General features: G+C 33.1%; 1 protein-coding gene across 1 annotated transcript in view; it reads right to left on the bottom strand.

The window, feature by feature from the left end:
* The window catches only part of STAG1 (stromal antigen 1), a 335236-nt gene that overhangs the window by 182837 nt on the left and 129763 nt on the right, over positions 1–22636 (bottom strand). The window contains exon 5 of the mRNA XM_023538374.1: positions 13143–13239. Coding sequence (XP_023394142.1) covers positions 13143–13239 — 97 coding nt within the window. The remainder of the gene's footprint in view (positions 1–13142; positions 13240–22636) is intronic.

Genomic DNA, 22636 nt, shown 5'->3' on the forward strand with positions numbered 1-22636 from the left:
AGATGTTTTCTAAATAATTGTCCCATGTATGAAATAGCTTTTTTATTTTATGGCTTTTCTTTTAAATAGTGGATTATAGAGTCTTAATAAAATAACCTGGTGATGGACCAGAGATAATCCAAGCATATTAAAGACAATTCTTTGGTAGTATCATTTTTTATTTCATTTTTACTTTACATAATAGACAGCAAGTTGTAAATCAAAATAAAAGAAAGACTGAAAATAAATATGGGTAAATTAGTAGAAAAAATACAAGTTAGGAAAGGAGAAAAAATGCTATTAAAAAATGCTGAGGAATTCACTAAACAACATCTGCATACCAGAAATGTAGGACTTAAGTTACCTAAGACTGCAGTGACTATATGTAAGAATCTTTCATAAGATTTGAGAAGTGAGAGAACAGAGAGAAAGAAAGACACTTTGGTTGCCTTTTAGTGAGCATTTCAAGCTTAATAAATATATTGGATGTATGTGGTCTAAGTAGTACATGGAAAAATGGGGAAAAATTACTTCACAAGGTGTTATAAAGATATATGTTTAGAAACTTGTAAATTTTTCAGAATGCCTTCAATTATTGTGATTATATCTCCAGCAACTAGTCTGTCTCTAGATGGCAGCCTGCACTTTTTAACATTCTTTGTAAAAAGTAGACCCCCTTTTTCCATGGGGAACATAATCCAAGACCCCCAGTGGATGCCTGAAACCACAGACAGTACTGAACTACACACACACACACACACACACACACACGTTTTTTTCCTATATATATACATATTTTTCATTTAATTTATAATTCAGGTACAGTAAGAGGTTAAAAACAAAATAGAACAATTATAAAAATATACTATAAAGTTATGCAAATATGCTCTCTCTTTCAAAATATCTTATTGTACTGTACTTGCTTTTTCACTTAGAGGAAGCACTTTACAGCATCACTTTAGTGTATCCAAACTGCCAGCATCATTACTCTTGTACTTTGGGTCATTATTAAGTCAAATAAGGGTTACCTGAACACAAGCACTACAATACCCAGACAGTTGATCTGATAACCCAGACAGCTAAGTGACCAATAGGTGGGTAGTGTAAATACAGCATAAATACACTAGGCAAAGGGATAATTCACATCTCAAGTGGAGTGAGACAGCACTGTGATTACATCGCGCTTCTCCGAACATCGCAAAACTTAAAACTTAATTGTTAACTTCTGGAATTTTCCATTTGATATTTTGAACCATGTATAACTGAAACTGTGGAAAGCAAAATTGCAGATAAAGGGATCTACTGTATATTTCTGCCTTTGTAAATACAAAGGTAAGTGAAACACCAAATTAACTGCTCCCCAAAAAATCACAAATCAGCACAAGACATATGAATACCAATTAACTAGTCTTGCAAGCCTGCATAGGGTACCTTTCATCCAAAACAAGAACAGATAACTTTATTAAATATTAGAATTTCAAATTCTGAGGTTGGTCGAGCCATGCTAGCATAGCCCAAGGCAAAAAGCAAGTATAGTTATTAACCTAAAGCAATAATCTTTCAAACTACTTTTATCAAATCTTTAACAACTACTAAAATAGCCTCATCTTCAGTGCTAATGCTGTTCACATAAGAATTAGAGGAAAGAATGGCAAGGAAAATAAACTTATTTGGGCTCTATTACTAATATTAATAATTCAAGATAGACAGGGCTTCTTAATCTGTAGCATATGAATTCGTAAGTATCTATGAACCTTTTGAAACTCTATAAACTTTTGTGTAAAAGGCCTGAAAAATACCAGAAAACTATCAAAGGAATTTGAGAACTCAAGAAGGTAAAAGTTATACATTAGAGGAAAAGTATCAACCAAAGATTTTTAGTCTTCGAGAACTGAAAGGAGAAATAAAATGGTAACAGTAAAGAATAGTTCTAGAAAAGATTTACCCTTCATAGCATGGTAGGGAAAAGCCAAGAATCTGAACTGGGGGATAGAGAGAAGAAAAAGAAAAGGCTGAACTCTTTTTCCTTTCTAATAAATTGGGCCGTAAATGAGATGGTATTAGAGAGCCAGGTTTCATCTCTAAGTGACAAAGAAAAAAAGCACAAGGAAATCTGCCCACAATGTTAGGATCCATAGATTACAAAGCAAAAATATTTATTTATCAAGTATCTTGCTTAGAGTAAACACTACATATTTAATTAACTCCAGTTACATAATATATGTAAGATAATTTAGGATTTAAATATTTGATAGTATTTAGGGGTAATTTGGCATTTATTATCAAACTGCAAACAAATGACCAAGCCTTGTTTCTTTAACCTATACTTCAAAGCTATGTCACTAAGAGGTCCCAAATTATCTCAAGTATACTTTTATCACGTGCCTCTTAAAATTTTTTAGTGTGCCACTAAGACTTTCTCAATTCATCTCTTGTCTAGAATCCCTCTTTTCCTACCTTATCAAACTTTTATATAGACGAAAAAAGAGTAAAAAAAAAAAACTATCTGGTAGGGCTTGATGAAAGAGTTTCAAAGAATTTTCTTGAAGCTGAATTTTCTATGATGTTTCTTTAAAAATATATCTTTTATTTTAGAAGTTTGAGACTGACAGAAAAGTTACACAGTATAGAGGTTCCCATATACATCACAATCAGTTTTACTGTTAATCTCTCACATTAGTATGTGAGTTGTGACAATTTGTCACAACTAACAAGCTTATACTGATAACATTATTATTTTGTGCCTCCCTCCATTTTATTGAGAAATAACTGACATATATCACTGTGTAAGTTTAAGGTGCACAGAAGATGGTTTGATTTATATACTGTGAAATGATTATCACAATAGGTTTAGTTAACATCCATAATCTCATAAAGATGCAATAAAAAAATTGCTCCTTGTGATGAGAATTCTCACATATGTTAATAATTTCCTATATATCGTACAACAGTGTTTCCTACAGTTATCATGTTGCACATTACATCCCTGGTACTTATTTATCTTATAACTAGAAGTTTGTAGCTTTTCAACACCCTCCTCCAGTTCCTCCTACCCCCACCTCATATCATTATTATTAACTAAAAGTCATTATTCAGATTTTGTTTTTACCTAATGTCCTTTTTCTGTTCTAGGATCTCATCTAGAATAACACTAAAGGTGGCAGTTGTCATGTCTCCTTAGCAACTCTGCATTGTGACACTTATTGAAACTTCATTGAGTTGTGATGATCTTGACAGTTTTATGGAGCAGTGGTCAGGTATTTTATAAACTGTCTTTCAATTTTGATTTGACTGATGTTTTTCTCATAGTTAGATATGATTTATGGGTTTTGGAGAGGAGGATCAAAGAGATAAAGTGCCATTCTTATCACATGAAAATAAGAGTACACTCTATCAGTATGAGTAAACACTGATTGTTAATCATGATCATCTAGCTGAGGTAGTATCTGTTAGGTTTATCCACTGTTACAAATTACACTTTTTCCATTTATTTATATTAGTATAAACTCGTGAATATTTTATAATTTAGGTTATAGTCCAATTTCATGATGTTTATTTTTTGCTAAAAAATTTCCCGCTTTGGCCACTGAGGGGCTTCTTTGGTTGGCTCCTGTGTCCTTTTGACATACCTTCATCAGTTTTTTCTTGAGCACTTGTTTACTTTCTGACACTATGAAATGCTCCGTATGTACCCTGTGTGTTTGCTGTACAAGACCTAAAATCTAACATTTCTTCTAGGAGCCCTGGTGTCTTTTATTGGACAATGGAATCAGAAACCAAGATCTAGGTGTTATTTGTGCTTATTGCTACTGGCTCATTGCTAGTGATATGTCATTTCTCTTAAGCCATTTCAGCTGCAAGAACAAAGGAAAATATATATGTATATGTATACTAATGTGTATGCAAACATCTATAAATGTTTTTATGTAGCCATATATGTCTATATCAAGCTATTTATGAGTTATACTAATGTCTTCATAAACCATATGGATTATCCTGCCATCTTTACTTACTTATCTGTAATCTCCTACTACAACAGTAAAAAACCTGGTTTCCACCATCAACCACCTACTTATTTAATTTTACAATTCCAGTATACATATATAGTGACTTCAGAAGTGGTAACCCATATACCCGTGGGAAACAATTTTGCCAACTAGAGTACCGTACTTATATAGTTTTTTTGGTCTTTACTCTTACAATCTCCACTCACTTATTCAGTTACTTAGAACAGCACCTTTTCCCCAAACACCTTCAGTGAGGCTATTTCATTTTTTAGCATTTTTAGAGAAGTCAGATTCTTTTGTCATAGTCCACATTCATCCTGGGATGATATCTTAAGTGATTTAAAAATAAATGCATGCGTCAGTTTATCCTTTGTGCTGTAAAGTCTATGGGTTTTGAGAAATGCATAGTATCATGTATCCAGCATTACAGTATCCCACAGAACAGTTTACCTAACCCTAATCCGCTGTAATTCATCTATTCATCCCTCCTTACTCCCCCAAACCCTGACAACACTGATCTATTGACAATCTCTACAATTTTGCCTTTTCCAGAATGTCACATAAACTGGAAACGCGCAGTATGTAGTCTTTTCGGATTAGCTTCTTTCCTTTCACTCAGCATTATCCATTTAAGATTCACCTATGCTTTCACATTTCTTCTTATCACTAAATGGTATTCCATTGTATGAATATGCCACAGCTTATCCATTTCAGCTACTGAAAGACATCTTGGTGGCTTCCAGATTGGGTTAATTATAATTACTATAAACATTCATATGCAGGTTTTTGTGTGGACATAAGTTTCAAACCAGTTGAGTAAATACCTAAGAGCTCCTGATTGCAAGATATTGTAGTAAGGCTGTATTTAGCTCTGTAAGAAACTGTCGGACTGTCTTCCAAAGTCACTATACCATTTTGCATTCTCATCAACAATGAATTCCTGTGGCTTCACATTCTTGGCAATAATTGGTATTGTCAGTGTTTTGGATATTAGCCATTCTAATAGCTGTGCAGTAATATTTTATTGTTTTAATTTGTACTCCCCTAATGACAAATGATGTTGGCCATCTTTTCATATGCTTATTTGCAATTTGCATCTCTTCTTTGGTGAGATGTCTGTTGAGATCTTTTGCCCCTATTTTACTGAGCTATTTATTTTTTGAGTTTTTAGAGCTCTTAGTACATTTCAGATACAAACATTTTATCATGTATGTGTTTTGCAAATATTTTCTCCCAGTCTGTGACGTCTTTTCATTTTCTTAATAGTGTCTTTTGCAAGGAAAAAAAATTAATTTTAATAAAGTCCAACTTGCCAATTTTTTTCCTTCATAGATTCTGCTCTTGGTGGTTATATCTAAACACCTCATTACTAAACCCAAGTTCATGTGGACTTTCTCCTACATTTTCTTTTTGAAGTTTATAGTTTTGCACTTTACATAATCTATTTTAAGTTCATTTTCTCTAGAGGGGTAAGATTTGTGTTTAAGTTCCTTTTTTCCATATGGACATCCAACTACTCCAGCATCAATTGTTAAAAAGATTTTTTCTGCATTTAATTGCCTTTGAATCTATTTTTAAAAATCAGTTGGACTATATTTGGATGACTAAAATAATATTTTAAAACATAATTCAAAGTTTAAAAATTTGAGATATATACAACTCTTCAAAAAAGAAACCCACTAAAAAAGGATAAAATATACGAAAATATTTTATTTTCCATTCTTGCATTATCATAACTTTTACTCTGTTCTCTGCACATCCATCAGTTTCTCCTAAACAATAAATCCATCAGGATTATCTGTGGTTTTTACTACATTCTATCTAAAATAGTACTTGTATATTTTTTAAATTTGAAAGCTCTTCCAAAAACATGAGAATAAGATGTTAAGACTCTTAATTAGTCCCAAGAGATTCACAGACTAAAGTAGATATTATCTTACTACAATATAAAAGATAAAATGCAAAATATGTCCGAAATTTAGAAGTTTCAAAATTATGAGTTACATTTATACACACAAACACACACAATCAATCAATGGGAAGCAATCACTTTAAACTGATATATATCAGTTCTGATTATAGTAGTATCATAAACAATATTATTTATATAAATGTTTCTCCTGAAATTCTAATTAAAAATTAAAAAAAAAAACATTTTGAAAAGAACTTAAAACCTTGTAGTAAGAAATTACTAGGATAAAATTAAAAGCAGAAATCTAAACTATAGAAGGAACACTGAAATCACTTTATCGCTGATAACACTTGAGGAGCCTATAATGCATAAATTGGGAGTTCTAGGGTGAAAGATCTAAGAGAAACAACTCATGAAGTGGAGGCTTAAAGAATTTCATCTCTAGGTTAAGGTTAAACTAGAAATAAATCTAGCACCTAATCCTCTGGGGACTACAAAGAAAGGTTTTCTTTCTTTTTCTGTCTTTCTTTTTTCTTTTGGTACTGTGTGGGAGGAGATAAAGGTACCTGAGAAGCAGTAATCAAAACCTGGTGCTCTCACAAATAAATTTTCATAATCTGATCCAGAAAACTTTAAAATGTATTTAGTTGTGAATGGTCCTAGATTGCTAAGGACACATGTTAATGTGAATGCTGAATCTTCTCTAGAAGAACGAACCTTATTCTAGGTTTCGCAGAAATGTGAGAAAAAATATGGAACTTGGAATAAAAACTAAACATATCAAGAAAAAAAGCAATATACAAAAGAAGAAGCAAAAAAGTACCACAGAAACAGACTCACAATAAGACTTACTAGAATTATCAGAGATAAGACTGTAAAAGAAAGAAATTTACCATTTAAAAACAATAGAGGACATTAAATAGTCACAAAGACCACTTCCATGGCTTTCTTTTTCTTTAAAAACGAACCAAGTAGCTATAATCTCCAGAATTAAACTACAGTAATTAAAATAGACTGGCACAGATGAAAACAGAGTAAGTGAACTGGAAGATAAGGAAAAATTATACAGAAAGCAACACAGAAATTCAAAAATACAGAAAGAGAGTTTGGAGAAATATGGCGGAGTGAGAGACGTCCCCAGATCTCTCCATTTGAAACAATAAGCTGAACATCTAAAATTCAACAAAACATCCAAACTGCACACCAACACGTCTGAGCATGGAATCTACTCAGAAGAGCTACTAGAGATCAGAACCTGGGGGGTCGGGTGGTAGACTGGGAGAAATAAAGAAGCAGCCTCTCACAGCCGCAAGAACTACATGTAGGAGGAGGCGGAGAGGAGAAGGTACAGTGAGTTAGTTACCTGAACAGCCCTGCCTGGGAGTAATGTGACTTCCACGTGGTCGGAGGCAAGGCCCAGTTGTCAAAGGAGAAAGCAGAGAAGCAGGATGGCAGAGAAACGAACCAACCAAGATTGCAAAACTGAGGCTGAGCTGCAGCACCCAACTCCCAACCCAGAGGGTCCCTACCCCCATATCCTCCAAGACCGAATACCGCAGAGCGCAGGGGTATCTGAGCAAACACTACAGAAATTGTCGTAACACTGACAAGGACTGAGACTGAGAGTAGTGAGCGCGATTAAACATCTATAAGGAAAAAAAAAGGCATTAAGACTTTTATAAATCAGGGATCCAAGAGGCATAGATGCCACCTACTGGAAACCAAAAGAAAAATGCCTTTGTTGCAACAAGCTAAAGAGAAACTTTTATATAATAAATCTTTTGCGGGGGGGGGTGGGGGGGAGTGGAAGCAGAATATACTTCCATTAATGCTCAGGCGGAGAAATAGTCCATTAAAAACCATAAACAACCAAGGTGATAAGGCATCTCAGAGAATAAGAGAAAATCTCCAGAAAATAAGCTTACAGACATATCAACAATTTCAGGAATTGAAAAAAACAACTAGATGAGCAGAATGAGTTCTTTGGCAAGGAAATTGAAACCCTCAGAAAGAACAGAATAGATCTTCTAGAGATAAAAAAAAACACACTGCAAGAATGGAAAAATAAAATAGCAAGCTTGGGAAACAGAGTCGACCAAATGTAGGAAAAGATCAGTGATATCAGACAGAAATCTAGAAATAAATCAGAACGAAGAAGAGAGAAACCAAAGAATGAAAAATAATGAAAGAGAAATACAAGAACTAGCTGATACCATCAGGAAAAAAACATAAAAATAATGAGCATTACCAAAGGTGAGGAAAAGGAGCAGAGACTAGAAATCATTTTCAGACAGTGGACGAGAATTTCCCAAATCTAAAAAGTGAGCTGAAGCTTGGAGAAACTTTCTGAGTGAGATCAATTCTTACACAAGAAATAAGAGAAGAGAGCTTTCTGATGTTTTTTGAAGAGTACAGGATAGTTATTTTGAAGAATATATCTCAATTTCTGATTGTCTGATGGTACCTCTTGAGTAGATTCAGGCTCTGCACTTTTGGCGAGAATACTACGGAAGTGAATTTGAATTCTTCTAAGTGCATATCAGGAAGCACATGCTATCGACTGGTCCTATAACTGGCAATGTTTGCCTTTCATCATTTAGATATAATGGTGTCTAGCATGGTAAATTTACTATTTTATCCACTGTAAATAACAGATATCTTGTAAGGAAACGCTTTGAGATTAGTTTAGTAGGATATTCTTCAAACTTTTCCCCACTAGTTCTATATCCTAAGCACTCAGTTCAAAAGTTATTTTAATTAGTACTTACTATACTTTTCAGTGTGGTTATGTTACCCATGGTATGGTTTACCTGTTCTGTTTGAATCCAGTTTTAGAGACTTCCTCCCATCTTTGTTGATTTTTCTTTCTTTTTTAAGTCTATGAAACATTAAGGTAACTCCAAACGTAAGGACTATTCAAAAACTATATTCAAATTAACTATCATCCTTTCACCCCAATTTCCTCTAAAATTTCCACCTCATTTCATACACACACATCTCACAGGTAATCAATCATTATTTTCTGGGTTATCTTTCCTGTGTTTCTTTTTGGTTAAATAAGCAGAAAAATGTATATATTCCATTATTTCCCTTTTTACCTTCCAAAAAAAATTTCGTACTTTATTCTTTTCTGCTTTACATTTTGCCCTTAAAAATGTATCCTAAAAATCTCTCTGCATCAGTTCAGAGACCTTTCTTATTCCTTTTTATAGTGCCAAAAAAATTCCACTGTACAACTATATACCAGTTTACTCAATCACTATCTTATGTAAAAGTATTTAAGTTGTTTCTACTATTTTGCAATTACAAATAACACTGTATTGAGTAGCCTGTACATTTATTTTTGCAATGCTGAAGTACAGCTTCATGGCAAAATTCCAGAAGCAGGATGGCTGGGCCAAAAGATAAAAACATATGTAGTTTTGGATAGATACTGTCGAATCTCTTTCCCTGAGATATGTACCAATCTGTATTCCAACAAATAATATGACAATGTTTGTTTCCTCACAGCCTAAGAAACAGTGTTATAATTTTTATCAATCAGATAGGTGAAAAATGGTATCTCAGTGAAGCTGTAATTCACAATTCTCTTCTGTTTTAAGATATGCTTACTAAAGTTTCATAGGTACTTAGGTCTATTTCTGGATTTTTATTATATTCCACTTATATGAGAAAATGGGTGCTGTCTTTGTTAATCATATTAAGAAAATATGCATCTATGTCACTTTTATCAAAATATTTTAAAATCCATTTTGTTAAATGCCTTTTGAGGAACTAAATAGTCGAAAGAAAAATTGACAAGGATGGGAACACAGAATTCACAGAAAAAGAAAGAGAAATGGCTTTCAAGCCTCACTTATAAGAGAAACACAAATTAAATTCATTCATATACAAAAATTAATCATGTATCAACAACCTAAATATAAGAGCTAAAACTAAAAAACTATTAGAAGAAAACAAGGATAAATCTTCATGTCCTTGGATTTGGCAATAGATTTTTAGACTTGACACAAACAGGAACAAAAATGAAATAAACAAATTGGACTTCATAAAATTTTGAAACTTATGCATCAAAGGACATCTTTAAGAAAGTAAAAAATAACTTACAGAATGGGAAGTAGTTGTAACTTATTTATCTGATAAGGGTTTATTATCTAGACTATATAAATAACTCTTACAACTCACAATAACAACAAAAAAAACACATCTAAATAAAAAAATGAGCATTGGACTTGAATCCACATTTTTTTTCAGAGAAGAAATAAACACAGCCAAAAAACACAAAAAAAGATGTTCAAGATTGATCACTGGTCACTAAGGAAACACTAATCGAATCTACAGTGATACTACTCCATATCTACTAGGACGGTTAAAATTTTAAAAATTGGAAAATAAAGTAGTGGAGAGGCTATGAAGAAATAAGAACCCTTATACATTTCTGGTAGGAATGTAAAATGGTGCAGCTGCTGTGGAAAACAGTTCGGTTCCTCAAAAGTTAAAACAATTTCCATATGACCCAGCAATTCCACTCCTAAGTACTTATACTTAGCCTAAATAATTAAAAAACAGGTACTCAAACAAATATTTGTTCATTAATGTTCAAAGTAACAATATTCTTAATAACCAAAAGGTGAAAACAACCCAAATGTCCATCAACAGATAAATGGATAAACAAATTGTGATATATACATACAATGGACTGTTATTCAGCCATAAAAAAGAAATAAATTATTGATACATGCTACTCCTTCAATAAACCCTGAAGACATTGTGCTAAGTGAAAGAAATCAGATGCAAAAGGTCACATTTTATATAACATGAACAGGCCAATCCACAGCAGCAGAAAGCAGATTAAGTGGATGCCAAGGGTTGGCAAGGAGAAGGGAACGGGGAATCATTACTTAATGAATATAAAGTATTCTTCTGGGGTGATGAATCAAGTTTTGATACTAGAGAGAGGTGGCTGCGCAACATTGTGAATGTGCTAAATGTTACTGAATTGTACATTTTAAAATGGTTAATTGTATATTAAATGAATTTCACCTCAATTTTAAAAAATCACACTGATATACTATTTTTAAATCATTCATAAAACCAATCCAAAAACTTGATAAAAACACTCTGTGAAAGACTGAAAACAAGCATTCTCAGGTATTAGTGATGAGAGTAAAACTAGGTACAATTTCTAGAGCTAGAAATCTGACAATATGTTTTTAATTACAAATACAGTTATCTCAGACATTTCCCACATACAGAAAATAACAAAATTTCTCATTACAGTACTGTTTGTAATAGCAAAAGATTACAAATAACACAATGGTCAGCTAGTAGAAGACTAGTTAAAAAAATTATTGTATGTATACCAAAAGGAATGCTATGACAAAGTATTAAAAAACAAACAAACAAACAAACAAACAACCAGAAAATTCTACACACCAATATCATTTGTGTTAGAGGAGTAGGAAAGGAAAGGGAATATATTCCTACTTACACATATGAAAATTAGATCAGAAAGACACACAGACAGATGGATATAAAACAAAGAAGAGTGGTTAACTGTGGAGATAGATGGGGAGGCAGGAAGTGATAAAGGCTTTTTGCTTTATATTTAAAAAAAATTTTTTTTGAAGCATGGGAATGAATTACAAAAGGAAAAAATTTAAAGCCTACTAGTTATTTTAAAATCAAAACCCAATCCAACAGGATACTTACACAGGTTAGATTAAATATGTAAAGAACATCCTTCAGTGCTTGCCTTGCTCATTTTGAGGCTGTAAAATTAACGAATTTGCTTGTCTTCAAATAGCCTAATCTCTTGCCACTCTTCACCCATCTTCATACTTTAGGATTCAACCATAAACTCTATTTATGTCCTACAGCATGCTGTGTTTTCTTGTTTTTAGGCATTTTTGCACAATCTGTTAACTTTGAACTTTCTCATCTCCACTTTTTTTTTTTTACTCAACCTCAGTCTCATCTGCAGTTTCTTCCTCTAAGATGTATTTTCTTACAAATATTCTCACATTCACACATAAACAGAGATATACAGCCTGGGCTGGATCAGAACCCCTCCTTGTTATTCTCATAGTGTCCTGTGGTTAAGCATACCAACTCCACATTGAGACAAACCTTACTCTGAATAATGAGGTTAGCACTTAGAAATGTATTATGTCCAAAAACTTACCTAAGTCCTTTATTCTCAGGTTCCTGGTCTATGAAATAAAGATTACATCTTTCTGACAGAACTTTTTAACTAATATTAAATGAGCTAATTTATGTAAAGTACACAGCTTGGCACACAGTCATTAAATAGTGACCTCTTATGAAGGCACTGAGCACTTTACTGAATGTATTGGTATATTTCTCTCTTTGTTCCTTATAATAAAGCTTCTTTTAAAAATTACACATACCCTAATATTGACTGAGGAGAGACTCTCTTGGTAACATTTGTATACTCTAGAACAGTGCTTAGTACAGGGCAGGTGCTCTGTAAATATTTACTGAACTCCTTATGTCAATATGGAGAGTTTTAACTTGGACAGAAATAAGAGAGCCTTTAAAACACTGATTTGATCAGTAACCTCAATAAAAGATCATTGTTCTTTCTCTACTGAAAAGCAAAGAATGGTGATTTACCAACTGATTTCTCCCATGTGGAATTTATTCTGTTAAGATTTACTTATTCTAAAAAAGAAAAATATCTATCAGTTATCTATTAATATGATAAAAATAAAGCTTCACTTTATTTTAACAAATTGTTTATGGATTGATTTCCAACTGACTATAAACTTCAGAAACCCGATTCCTTACTAATGTAACCCTAAACTAATTATTTGAGTTTGTAGTACTTCCTTTATAAAATGAAGACCAAAATACTGTCAAGGACACAAAAATAATAAATGTTAGCAAGTAGCATGTAGCTCCTAATATAGAGCACAGGTACAAATAATATCAGAAAATACTAATTTAAAAAATTTATGATCTAAAAAAGTCAATTCATAAATTCATTAAATGAATTTAGATTTCCTTCAAAATTTCAAAAAAATTACAAATCTGTTGTTTTATAGGAACAAAACCAAACCAGAACAAAATGATATATCCATAAATAACAATAATTTTCTTTATCAAAAAAAGAGTAGTATATAATTCTAGGATAAATTATGTATTAATGAAGGAACATAAAGTAAATTGAAACTGCTGGACAAACAGGCTCAATGTATATTATTTATTCCAACATTTTGTACCTCGACATCCTGAACACTGGATAAAAAAGTTGATTAAGTCCAGAAGTGCGATGTCCCTGTCTTGTTTATATGATTCAATCCAGTCATCCACCACGGACTGTGGGAAAAAAAATATAAAAATGAAAACTTCAAAAAACTTCAATATTACAGCAAATAAATTTTCAAAAAAGTCTGTAGTTTTCTCTGTATATGTCTATTTAAATAAGAAAACTACTTACCTGAAATTATTTTTCTGCAGCCAAAAAAGTAGAGATTCCCTCATTTTTGAAGGCAAGGAAAAGGTAAGTTACTAATGTTTCAAAAATTTTTTTAAAATGGAGCACAACACAATCCTGACTTAACCAATCCCATGAAGCCAATAATTTGTAAGCAACAATAAATACTAATATTCAAAACATACTGTGAGAGTAAAACAAAAACTAAACTAATTTCACTTACATATAGATATAAACTTTCTGAGTATCAGAGAACCTAATCTACTAAGTACATACAAAGAATGTACATGATATATAACAAAAGGCATTTTTTTAAGAATGCTAAGATGATCATTATTAGGAAATCAAATAATTCAACTTATAACACAGTAAGAAAAATAAAATGATTATATTACTAGATCTCAAAATAGTATCCAACAAAATTCTGCAGCCAAGCTTAATAAAAAATTTTCTGAAAAACCAGGGCTAGGTGAAATGTATATAAACAAGATAAAGACACGGATGAAAATATATTTGCTATTAAAATGCTTAAGACTTTTCAACTTAAAAAAGTAACAAAGAAAGAATGCATCTCTAAACCATTTAACACAGGTTTTAAGTTTTCAGTTAATGCAAAAATTAGGAAAATATTGGTAAAGACAATTTCTCTTTCCTATAGTTGATTAAAAAAATCTAAGAATCTCTACTAAAGTCATTCAAAAGATTAATAAAGAAAAAAATTGAGAAGACAGCTGACAAAAGATAAATGTACAAAATAACTTTAACATTTGCAACATATAAGAGACAATGGCTGAGTAGCCTTTTCAAAATTAAAAATATCAAAGAATAAATTCAAAAAGAGTAGATATGTTAATGAAGAAAATTTTAAAAACAGAATATAGAAAATAACCTAAATATGATACATTAAATCTTAAAAAAAAAAAAAAAAGGCTTACTTTAGTGCTTTATCAATAAAGTTCTTCCAATTTGTTGGGCAAATTTAATATGATTCCACTTAGTGTCCTAATGAACAGAATTGTTTGGAGATTTTCTTGGGTAGGAGTAGATGATCAGAGGAAATGTATAAAAATAATTTTTAAATTTCTTAAAAATAAATTTTTATTTTTGTGTTGAGGTATAATTATACACAGTAAGAAGGGTAATCTTAAGTTACACTTTGATGAAATTTCACAAATACTACATAGACTTGTGTAACCATACCCAAGATAAAAATATAAAACATTTCCAGAATTGAAACAGACTCCCTCATGTTCCCTTCCAGTCAGCAACTATCCTCAGCCCATGATTTCAATATTTTTCCTCAACAGTTGACATATTTTTGAAATTCATACAAATAGTATCTTTTGTTTGATTTCTTTCAATCAAAGTTGTTCAGTGAGAGTCAGCCACATTATTATGTGTATCAGCTCAACCGCATTCCCTTCTATGTGAAAGAGAGAACATTTTGTTAACTACTGATATACATAACACACTGTTTCTCTGACTCATCACATTAGTATTGGGGAGGTATTGTTTTAAAAGTAAACGGAAAATGAAAAAGACCATTATGGTTGTAGGAGAGGGTAAAAAGAAAAAGAATGGCATGGTATCTGTTCAAGATTCAGCTGTGCTGAATAATGTGTCATGCCCTGTTGGCGAAGAATGGTAGTGAGGACTAAAAAAGGAGAGGGCAGGTTAAGAATGACTTTGAGACTCAGGGCCCAAGCAGATATGCTTTGCAAAACAGGTACATAGCTGAGGGGAAAGCCATTTCCCCACTTGTACATGGGGCCCACCATTGTGAAGGTACTCTGAAGATGGCGATCAAAATTTTCTTGAATTTCCAAAGACTGTATCCATTTCTAATCTCACCAGTTATACACGAAGAGCCCAAAACATTCTGAACAAGACTGGCGAGCAAAGACTTGCATTAGAAATATTAGAACTGGATACAAAGATATCGAAAACAAAATACATTAAAAATAATGAGACCAGAAAAACAATACAAGGGAGTAGAGCACAGAAATCAGTCCAAGTATATACAAAACTTAAACCATGACAAAAAAGATACTTCAATTTTGGAGAGAAAAGGGTAATTTAATAAATGATACTAATGTGATTGGTTATTTATTCGGAGGAAACAAAGTTATACCCTTTAAAAGCTATCGGAGAGGTGTGGAGGCAAAGGACTCTAAGGAACTAATGGAACACCTATAGGGAACCAAAGGGTAAGAAATATGGCACACTTACCAAAACAATGAAAACCAGTGGATAACAGACTGACATATTTATTTAAAGTACTGAAAGGAAAGAACTGCCCAACAGACTGACATATTTATTTAAAGTACTGAAAAGAAAGAACTGCCCAACAGTTTCTGGAAAACCCAGCTTCCCTGTTGCCCAGCAACTATTGGACAGCTATTCAAGAACAAAAACAATTCCAGGAGACCGCTGGAGTCCACTTAGGAAGTTGTAACAACAGCAACAAAAAAAAAATGAGAATAATCACATAAGAAGAAAAAGAAGACAACTTTGTTTTGCCTGCATCATCTCATCCCCCCAAACTGCCACTGTTCCACACTAAGAAGGAATTACCCAGTGAGAAAGAGTTCCTCTCACTAGAAAAAGAATGGGGTGAGTAATCAGCTTCTCCAGCCTCACAGGACACTCTGTACAGAGGTCCCACATCATTTCAACCCACCCAGAGCAGCAAAGCTGAGATGTATTGAGTTGGCTAGAAACAAAGTGGGAGTTAAAACTAAAAGACAAACAGCAGGAGTCATCACTGCTCAGAGACAGGCTCTGCAGACAAACTCAGCAGATTTCGCCACTGATGAAGACAAAGGCCAGCACAGGTATCTGTGAATCCCTGCAGATCTCAACAGCTTTCCACAGGTATTTGCATTCACTGATGCCAGCTGTCTAGTCCCTACCTGCTCCCTACCAATACCACTACCAATGCCTAACCTTCACCACAGCTATTCAGGATTTCTACTGCTGCATAACTGTTAAGATGCCAGCTCTTGAGTCTCTCCCCACCCACACAGGAGCCTGGGAGCCATGCTAACAGCCAATTTGGAATTCTGCAGCATCACGAGTGCCAGACACAAGCCCGATGCTCCCTACCCTACTACCACCACCATTTAGCCCATGCTCAGGGATTGCCCCTCCAGCTCTGCACCATTTGTCTAACACCCATCATTGGCCTTCACTGCAGTGCAAATGCAAAATGAGAAAATGCAGCCAGCAGTGAGTGCACCAACAGCCAAAGTATCCCATCACTGCTTGTAGGCTCAAATCAGGCCCTGGCCAGCACCAGAGCGTACTGATAACTAATCCCTTTGAGCTGTGCACCTGCATACCCTAGCCCAATCCAACATGAGTAAACACCATACTGTGCATGCCTAGAGGGAGAGTTTGCAACTACAGGAGAAGATGCTGCCAGCCAGAGCCTCCACAGCTGCCAGTGAGCCGACAGCTGGCCCTAGCCTTTGCTACCTGCACTGGCCTTTATTACTACAAGTGTGTATTTGACCACCAGCTCCAGCCACCACCACTGACTGACTTGGTTCCTAGCTACTGGACTAAAGGTGCTGCCTAGGACACCAACAACCCTTTCAGCAAATGCAGATCTCCCACAATGTTCGCCAAGAACAAGAGGGTTGTCAATGCTGTGGACCTCACTGGCCCGAGCTGAAGAGACATCACACTTCACACTCCCTGCTAGATCCAGTGCCACTACATGCTCCTGCATCTGGCACTCTGTACCACTAGACTCGAGGTTACAGCATGATCCAGTGTGCTCTCACTCAGAGGTGAAAGGCTTCCCTTATTGAAATCATCCTATAGTCTAGAAGAGGTAACTGCTTTTTCAAATGAGCAGCAACAAAACCAGGGCTCCAGAGATTACGAAGAATCAGAGAAATATATCTCCACAAGAAAAATACAAAACACCTTCAGTAACTAGCCCAAAGAAATGCCTGACAAAGAATTCAAAATAATTGTTCTACAGATGGTCAGAGAGCTAAAAGAAAACATAGGAAAGCAATTAATGATCTCAGGGAGAAAAACCTAAGAACAAAATGAGAAGTTCAATAAATAGAAAACATAAGAAAGAACCAAACAGAAATTTTGGAACTGAAGAATACAATGACTGTACTAAAGGATTCAATAAAGAGTTTCAACAGCAGACTAGCATGAGTTGATTGGAGAATCAGTGAACTAGAACACAGATAACTGAAATTATCCAATCATAGGAGTAAAAAGAAAAAAGGAATGAAGAAAGCTTACAGGAATAAAGATACCATCAAAAAATAACAACATACACATAATTGGAGTCCCAAAAGGAGAAGAGAGGGAGAATGGGGAAGAAAGCTTATTTGAAAAAATAATGACAAAGAACTTCCTAATTCTCGAGAGAGATTTGGACAACCAGGTTCATGAAGGAAATAGGTCAGCTAAAATTCTCAACTGAAAACATTCTTCTTTAAGCCAGATAAAAATAAAACTGTCTAAAAACCAAAAACAAAAAAAGAATTTTAAAGCAGCAAAAGAAAGAGCAATTCTTTTTAAAGGAAATCCTCAATAGGGCTATCAGCAGATTTCTCATCAGAAACCTCGCAGACAAAGAGAGAATGAGATGATATGCTCAAATGGCTAAAAGAAAGAAAATGCCAACCAAGACTACTTCACCTGGCAAAGCTGTCTTTCAAAATGACGATGAAATTCTTTTCCTAATGAACAAAAACTGAGGGAATTCATCACCACTAAACCTGCATCACCAGAAATGCTAAAAAATGTTCAAGCTGAAACAAAAAAATTGCTAATCATTAACATAAAAACATATAACAATATACAACACACTGTAAAGGTTAGCATGTAGTCTGATTCAGAACCCCTAATATTATAATACAGTGAGAGTGGTGCATTAACCACCTAATTCTAGTATAAAGGTTGAAGGACAAAAGTATTGAAAACAGCTATAGCTTCAATACTTTGTTAACAGATAGTATAAAAAGATGTAAATGGTGATATCAAAAACATGAGAGAATAAAAGAATAGAGTTTTAGATGTGATGAAAGTTGAATTGTTATCAGCATAAAACAGACTGTTTTAAGTATATAAAATGTTGTACGTAAACCTCATGGAAACTACAGAGCAAAATTCTCCAAGAGCTACACAAAAAAAGATAAAAAGAAAAAATCACAGCAAACCATTATGGAAAATCATCAATTTACAAAGGAAAGCAGCAAAAAAAGAAAAGAAAAATGGAACTTCAAAACAACTGGAAAACAATGAAAAACAAAGTATTAGTCAATTCTTACCTATCAATAATTAATCTAACTATTAATAGATTGAATTCTCCAATCAAAAGTGGAAGGATGGATAAAGAACAAAATATTTGCTGCCTACAAAAGACACAGTTCAGCTTCAAGGACAAACAAAGGCTCAAAGTGAAGGGATGGCAAAACATATTCCATGAAAGTAGAAACCAAAAGAAAGCAGGGGTAGCTATAACTATTTCAGACAAAATAGACTTTAAGCCAAAAACAGTAATAAAAGACAAAGAGGATCTTTATAATAAAAGGGTGAATTTATCAAGAAGATATAACCATCATAAATATATATGCACCCAACATCAGAGTGCCTAAATATATTAAGCAAATACTAATAGATCTGAAGGGAAAAACAGACAATACAATAATACCAGGGAATTTTAATATTCTGTTTTAAAAAATGGATAGATCATACGGACAGAAACCCAACAAGAAAACATTGGATTTTAACCATACTTTAGATAAAATGGAACTAATAGACATATCCAGAATATTCCATCCAACAGCAGCAGAATACACATTCTTCTCAAGCACACATGAAAAATTTCCAGGACTGTTAACATATTTCATAAAAGACATTTTAGCATATTTAAGAAGACTGAAATCATACCAAGCATCTTTTCTGATCAGAATAGTATTAAACTAGAATTCAGTAAAATGAGAAAAACTGCAAAATTCACAAATATGTAGAGATTAAACTGCATACTACAGAACAACCAATAAATCAAAGTAGAAATCAAAAGAGTAATCAAGAAATATCTTGAAACTAACAAAAATGGAAGCCCAACATATCAAAACCTATAGGATGCTGCAAAAGCAGTACTAAGAGGAAAATTTATAGTGATAAATTCTTACATTTAGGAACAACAAAGATTTCAAAGGTACTACAAAAAGAAGAAATAAGCCTAAATGTAGCAGAAGGAAGGAAATAACAAAGATCAAAGCAAAAATAAATAAAATAAATACCAGGAAAACAAAGTTATATGTCAATTATATCTCAGTAAAGGTGAAAAAAGAAAAAACTGCCCGTCCAGGATTTTTTTATCTGGCAAAGAATATCTTTCAAACAAAAGCAAAATAAAAATTTCTGAGACTAAGAAAAATAAAACAAAGCCAAACAAATGACTAAACATCCCTCTTGAAAGACAGAGACTATCAAGACTGGATAAGAAGACCTAATCACATGATATTTACAAGAGACACACCTTTAATATAAAAGCAAAGATAGGTTGCACTAAAAAGATGAAAAAATATATACCATGCAAGCATTAACTATAATAAAACTGTTATGATTATGTTTATACTAAAGTAGAAATCAGACAAGTATTACAAAGATATTTTATAATAATAAAGTGGTAAATTTAATAGGAAGATATAACTTATATTTTTATATGTCAAATAACAAGATTCTCAAAATACATGAAGCAAAAATTGAACTCAAAGAAGAAATATGCAAATTCATAATCACAGTTGAGGTTTATAGCATATCTCTCCTGGTAGCCAATAAAAGAAGCAAATGTACAAACATTAAAAAAACAAAAACAAAAAAACCCCAGTAAATATATAAAAGATCTGAATAACAGCACTAAAAATGTGACCTAAATAACATATTTAAAACATAACAGCAACAATTATAGAATACACATTCTTTTTATGTACACACTTGAATGTTCACCAAAAGACTATATGAGTTTTTAGGACTAAAAAGATACAGATCGTATTTTCTGGCCATAAAGGATTTAAATTAGACAAAAAAAGTAACAAAAACATATCTAAAATATCCCCAAATGTTTGGTAATTAGAAAATGTTTTCAATTAAATGATAAAGAAAATACAACACATCAAAATTTGTAGAATGCAGCTAAAACAGTGCTTAGAGGGAAATAAACAGCTTTAAATCTTTATTAAAAAATCTAAATCAATGATTTAAAAAAATCACATTACATTTCAAGGAAGGTGGTCCTCATTTAGGAAGTAGGGAAGGATCAGCAGTATAATTTCAAGATTGCCATACTGATAATCCTTCAAAGAGAAGCTTCAGAACATGTGAATCACAAGTTATACCCATACACTCGTTCCAGGACGTAAGCTGACAGAGGTTCTACTATTCTCTATAAGAGGCTTCTAAGGTTGACCTTAAGAAATCAATACCCAGCTGATGGAAGAGGAAAACATGAAAAAGCAAGACAGATTTTTATAATTCAGGTTTGGAAGTGCTACATTTCACTTTGGCTAATACATAATTGAAAAGAACTTGTTAATTAGCCACATCCAGATGCAAGGGGAGTGGAGACATGAAGTTTCTGCCAATACCTCCTTAAACTTTCTCCAATATGAAAAAGGAGAAATACATTTTTAAGTGCCAGTCATCTCTGCCAAAATCTTCCCCTCTGACTACAAATATTTATATACAAGCCTTCTTCCTACACACAAAAAAATACTCACCTGCTCGGATAATGTAGTACTGTTTACTGGAGCAAAAGAACTAAGCAATCTAAATGTCTATAAGAGAACGTTTTACTAAATTATGGTATATAATACAGCAGAATGAAATGTAACTATTAATACAAATGAACTGTATCTAATGTTAGCACTCATGATAGAGAAGGTTGGTTACGACATATTAAGAGAAATATGTATAATATGATTCTACTTATAAAATAAATGATACCACACAATGCATGTATAAGAGCATGGGAAAAAAAATGAAAAAATTCAAACTGTGACATTGACAGGCTTGCCCTCAATTCATTCCAAAAAGTTTAAACCTAAGACTCCACTACAAAGAAAATCTTGAGAATATAGCCACAGATCCTCAGTGAATAAACCATAATAAGCAGCATATGAATCTCAGATTACAAATGACAAAAACCATGACAACTGCTATAATAATGACTTTATCATATTGTAAAAGTATAATAAGGAATTTGGGTAATTAGAGAAACATTTTAAAAACAGAGGAAGAAAACTAAAGAGAAAACAAAATAATATCAAGGCTATTTAGAGGAAATACAAATATGTAGAACAGAATACTCAATGTCATAGTTACAAATGAGTTTTAAATCTGTCCCAAAGCTTCTTATAAACTAAACCTAAAAGATTAATCAAATCAATCTAGAATTCCACACAGTACGCTGAGTTCATATTCTTCAAACTCTATTAAATATAATTTTTTTCAGCAGGCCATTTGATAGGACCTTGGTTAAGGAGACAAGGGCACAGAGAATTAGTACTCTATACTATTCCTTAAGAGTAGATTAATTTGCTTTGGGGAAAGACAAAAGGATGGCAAAGTAACACACTACTTACACTAAAGACCATAACTAGGAAACTTAAATGAATGAAGCACCCTCCCTTCTTCCAAACTGAGAATCGTTGTATAATAAATTAATATTTAGATGATTTTTTAAACATAGCTTTTATCAGTATCATATACATTTTTTTTTGTGAATGCAAATGTAAATAAACACCACATAGGTAGATGGAGAATGCTTTATTATTCTATGAGACTAGGATGTTATTTTAACCTGGTGTAAGCTAAATGATCTTGATTTTCAGAGCTCTCCAGAGCCTCTTTTTTTCCTTGTAGATTTTTTTAAAATTTGTAACTCTTCAAGGTCTTGCAGAGAAAAACTGATCCTACATATACAATGCTATTTCTTTCATTCCTACTCCAATTCCTACTGTATTATCTAACTGGAGTTTCTGGCCAATGTGATCATCTCACTGTCCTTTTACACAACCACATTATTGCCTAAACTCAGAGAAATACTCTGTTTTTAAGCTCAGATAGTGTGGACTTTCACATAACAGGACAGAATTTATTCTATAGTTAGAAATGGAATCACAGATTACAATATCATTTCAATGCCATTTTTCAGAAAAATAAATGTCCCATCCACAGCATATTTTCATACTTTCCCTTGATACCAATCCTAGTTTTGTTTGTTTTGTATTAATCTGC

Source organism: Pteropus vampyrus, unplaced genomic scaffold (genome assembly GCF_000151845.1).
Source record: "Pteropus vampyrus isolate Shadow unplaced genomic scaffold, Pvam_2.0 Scaffold220, whole genome shotgun sequence".
NCBI lineage: Eukaryota > Metazoa > Chordata > Mammalia > Chiroptera > Pteropodidae > Pteropus > Pteropus vampyrus.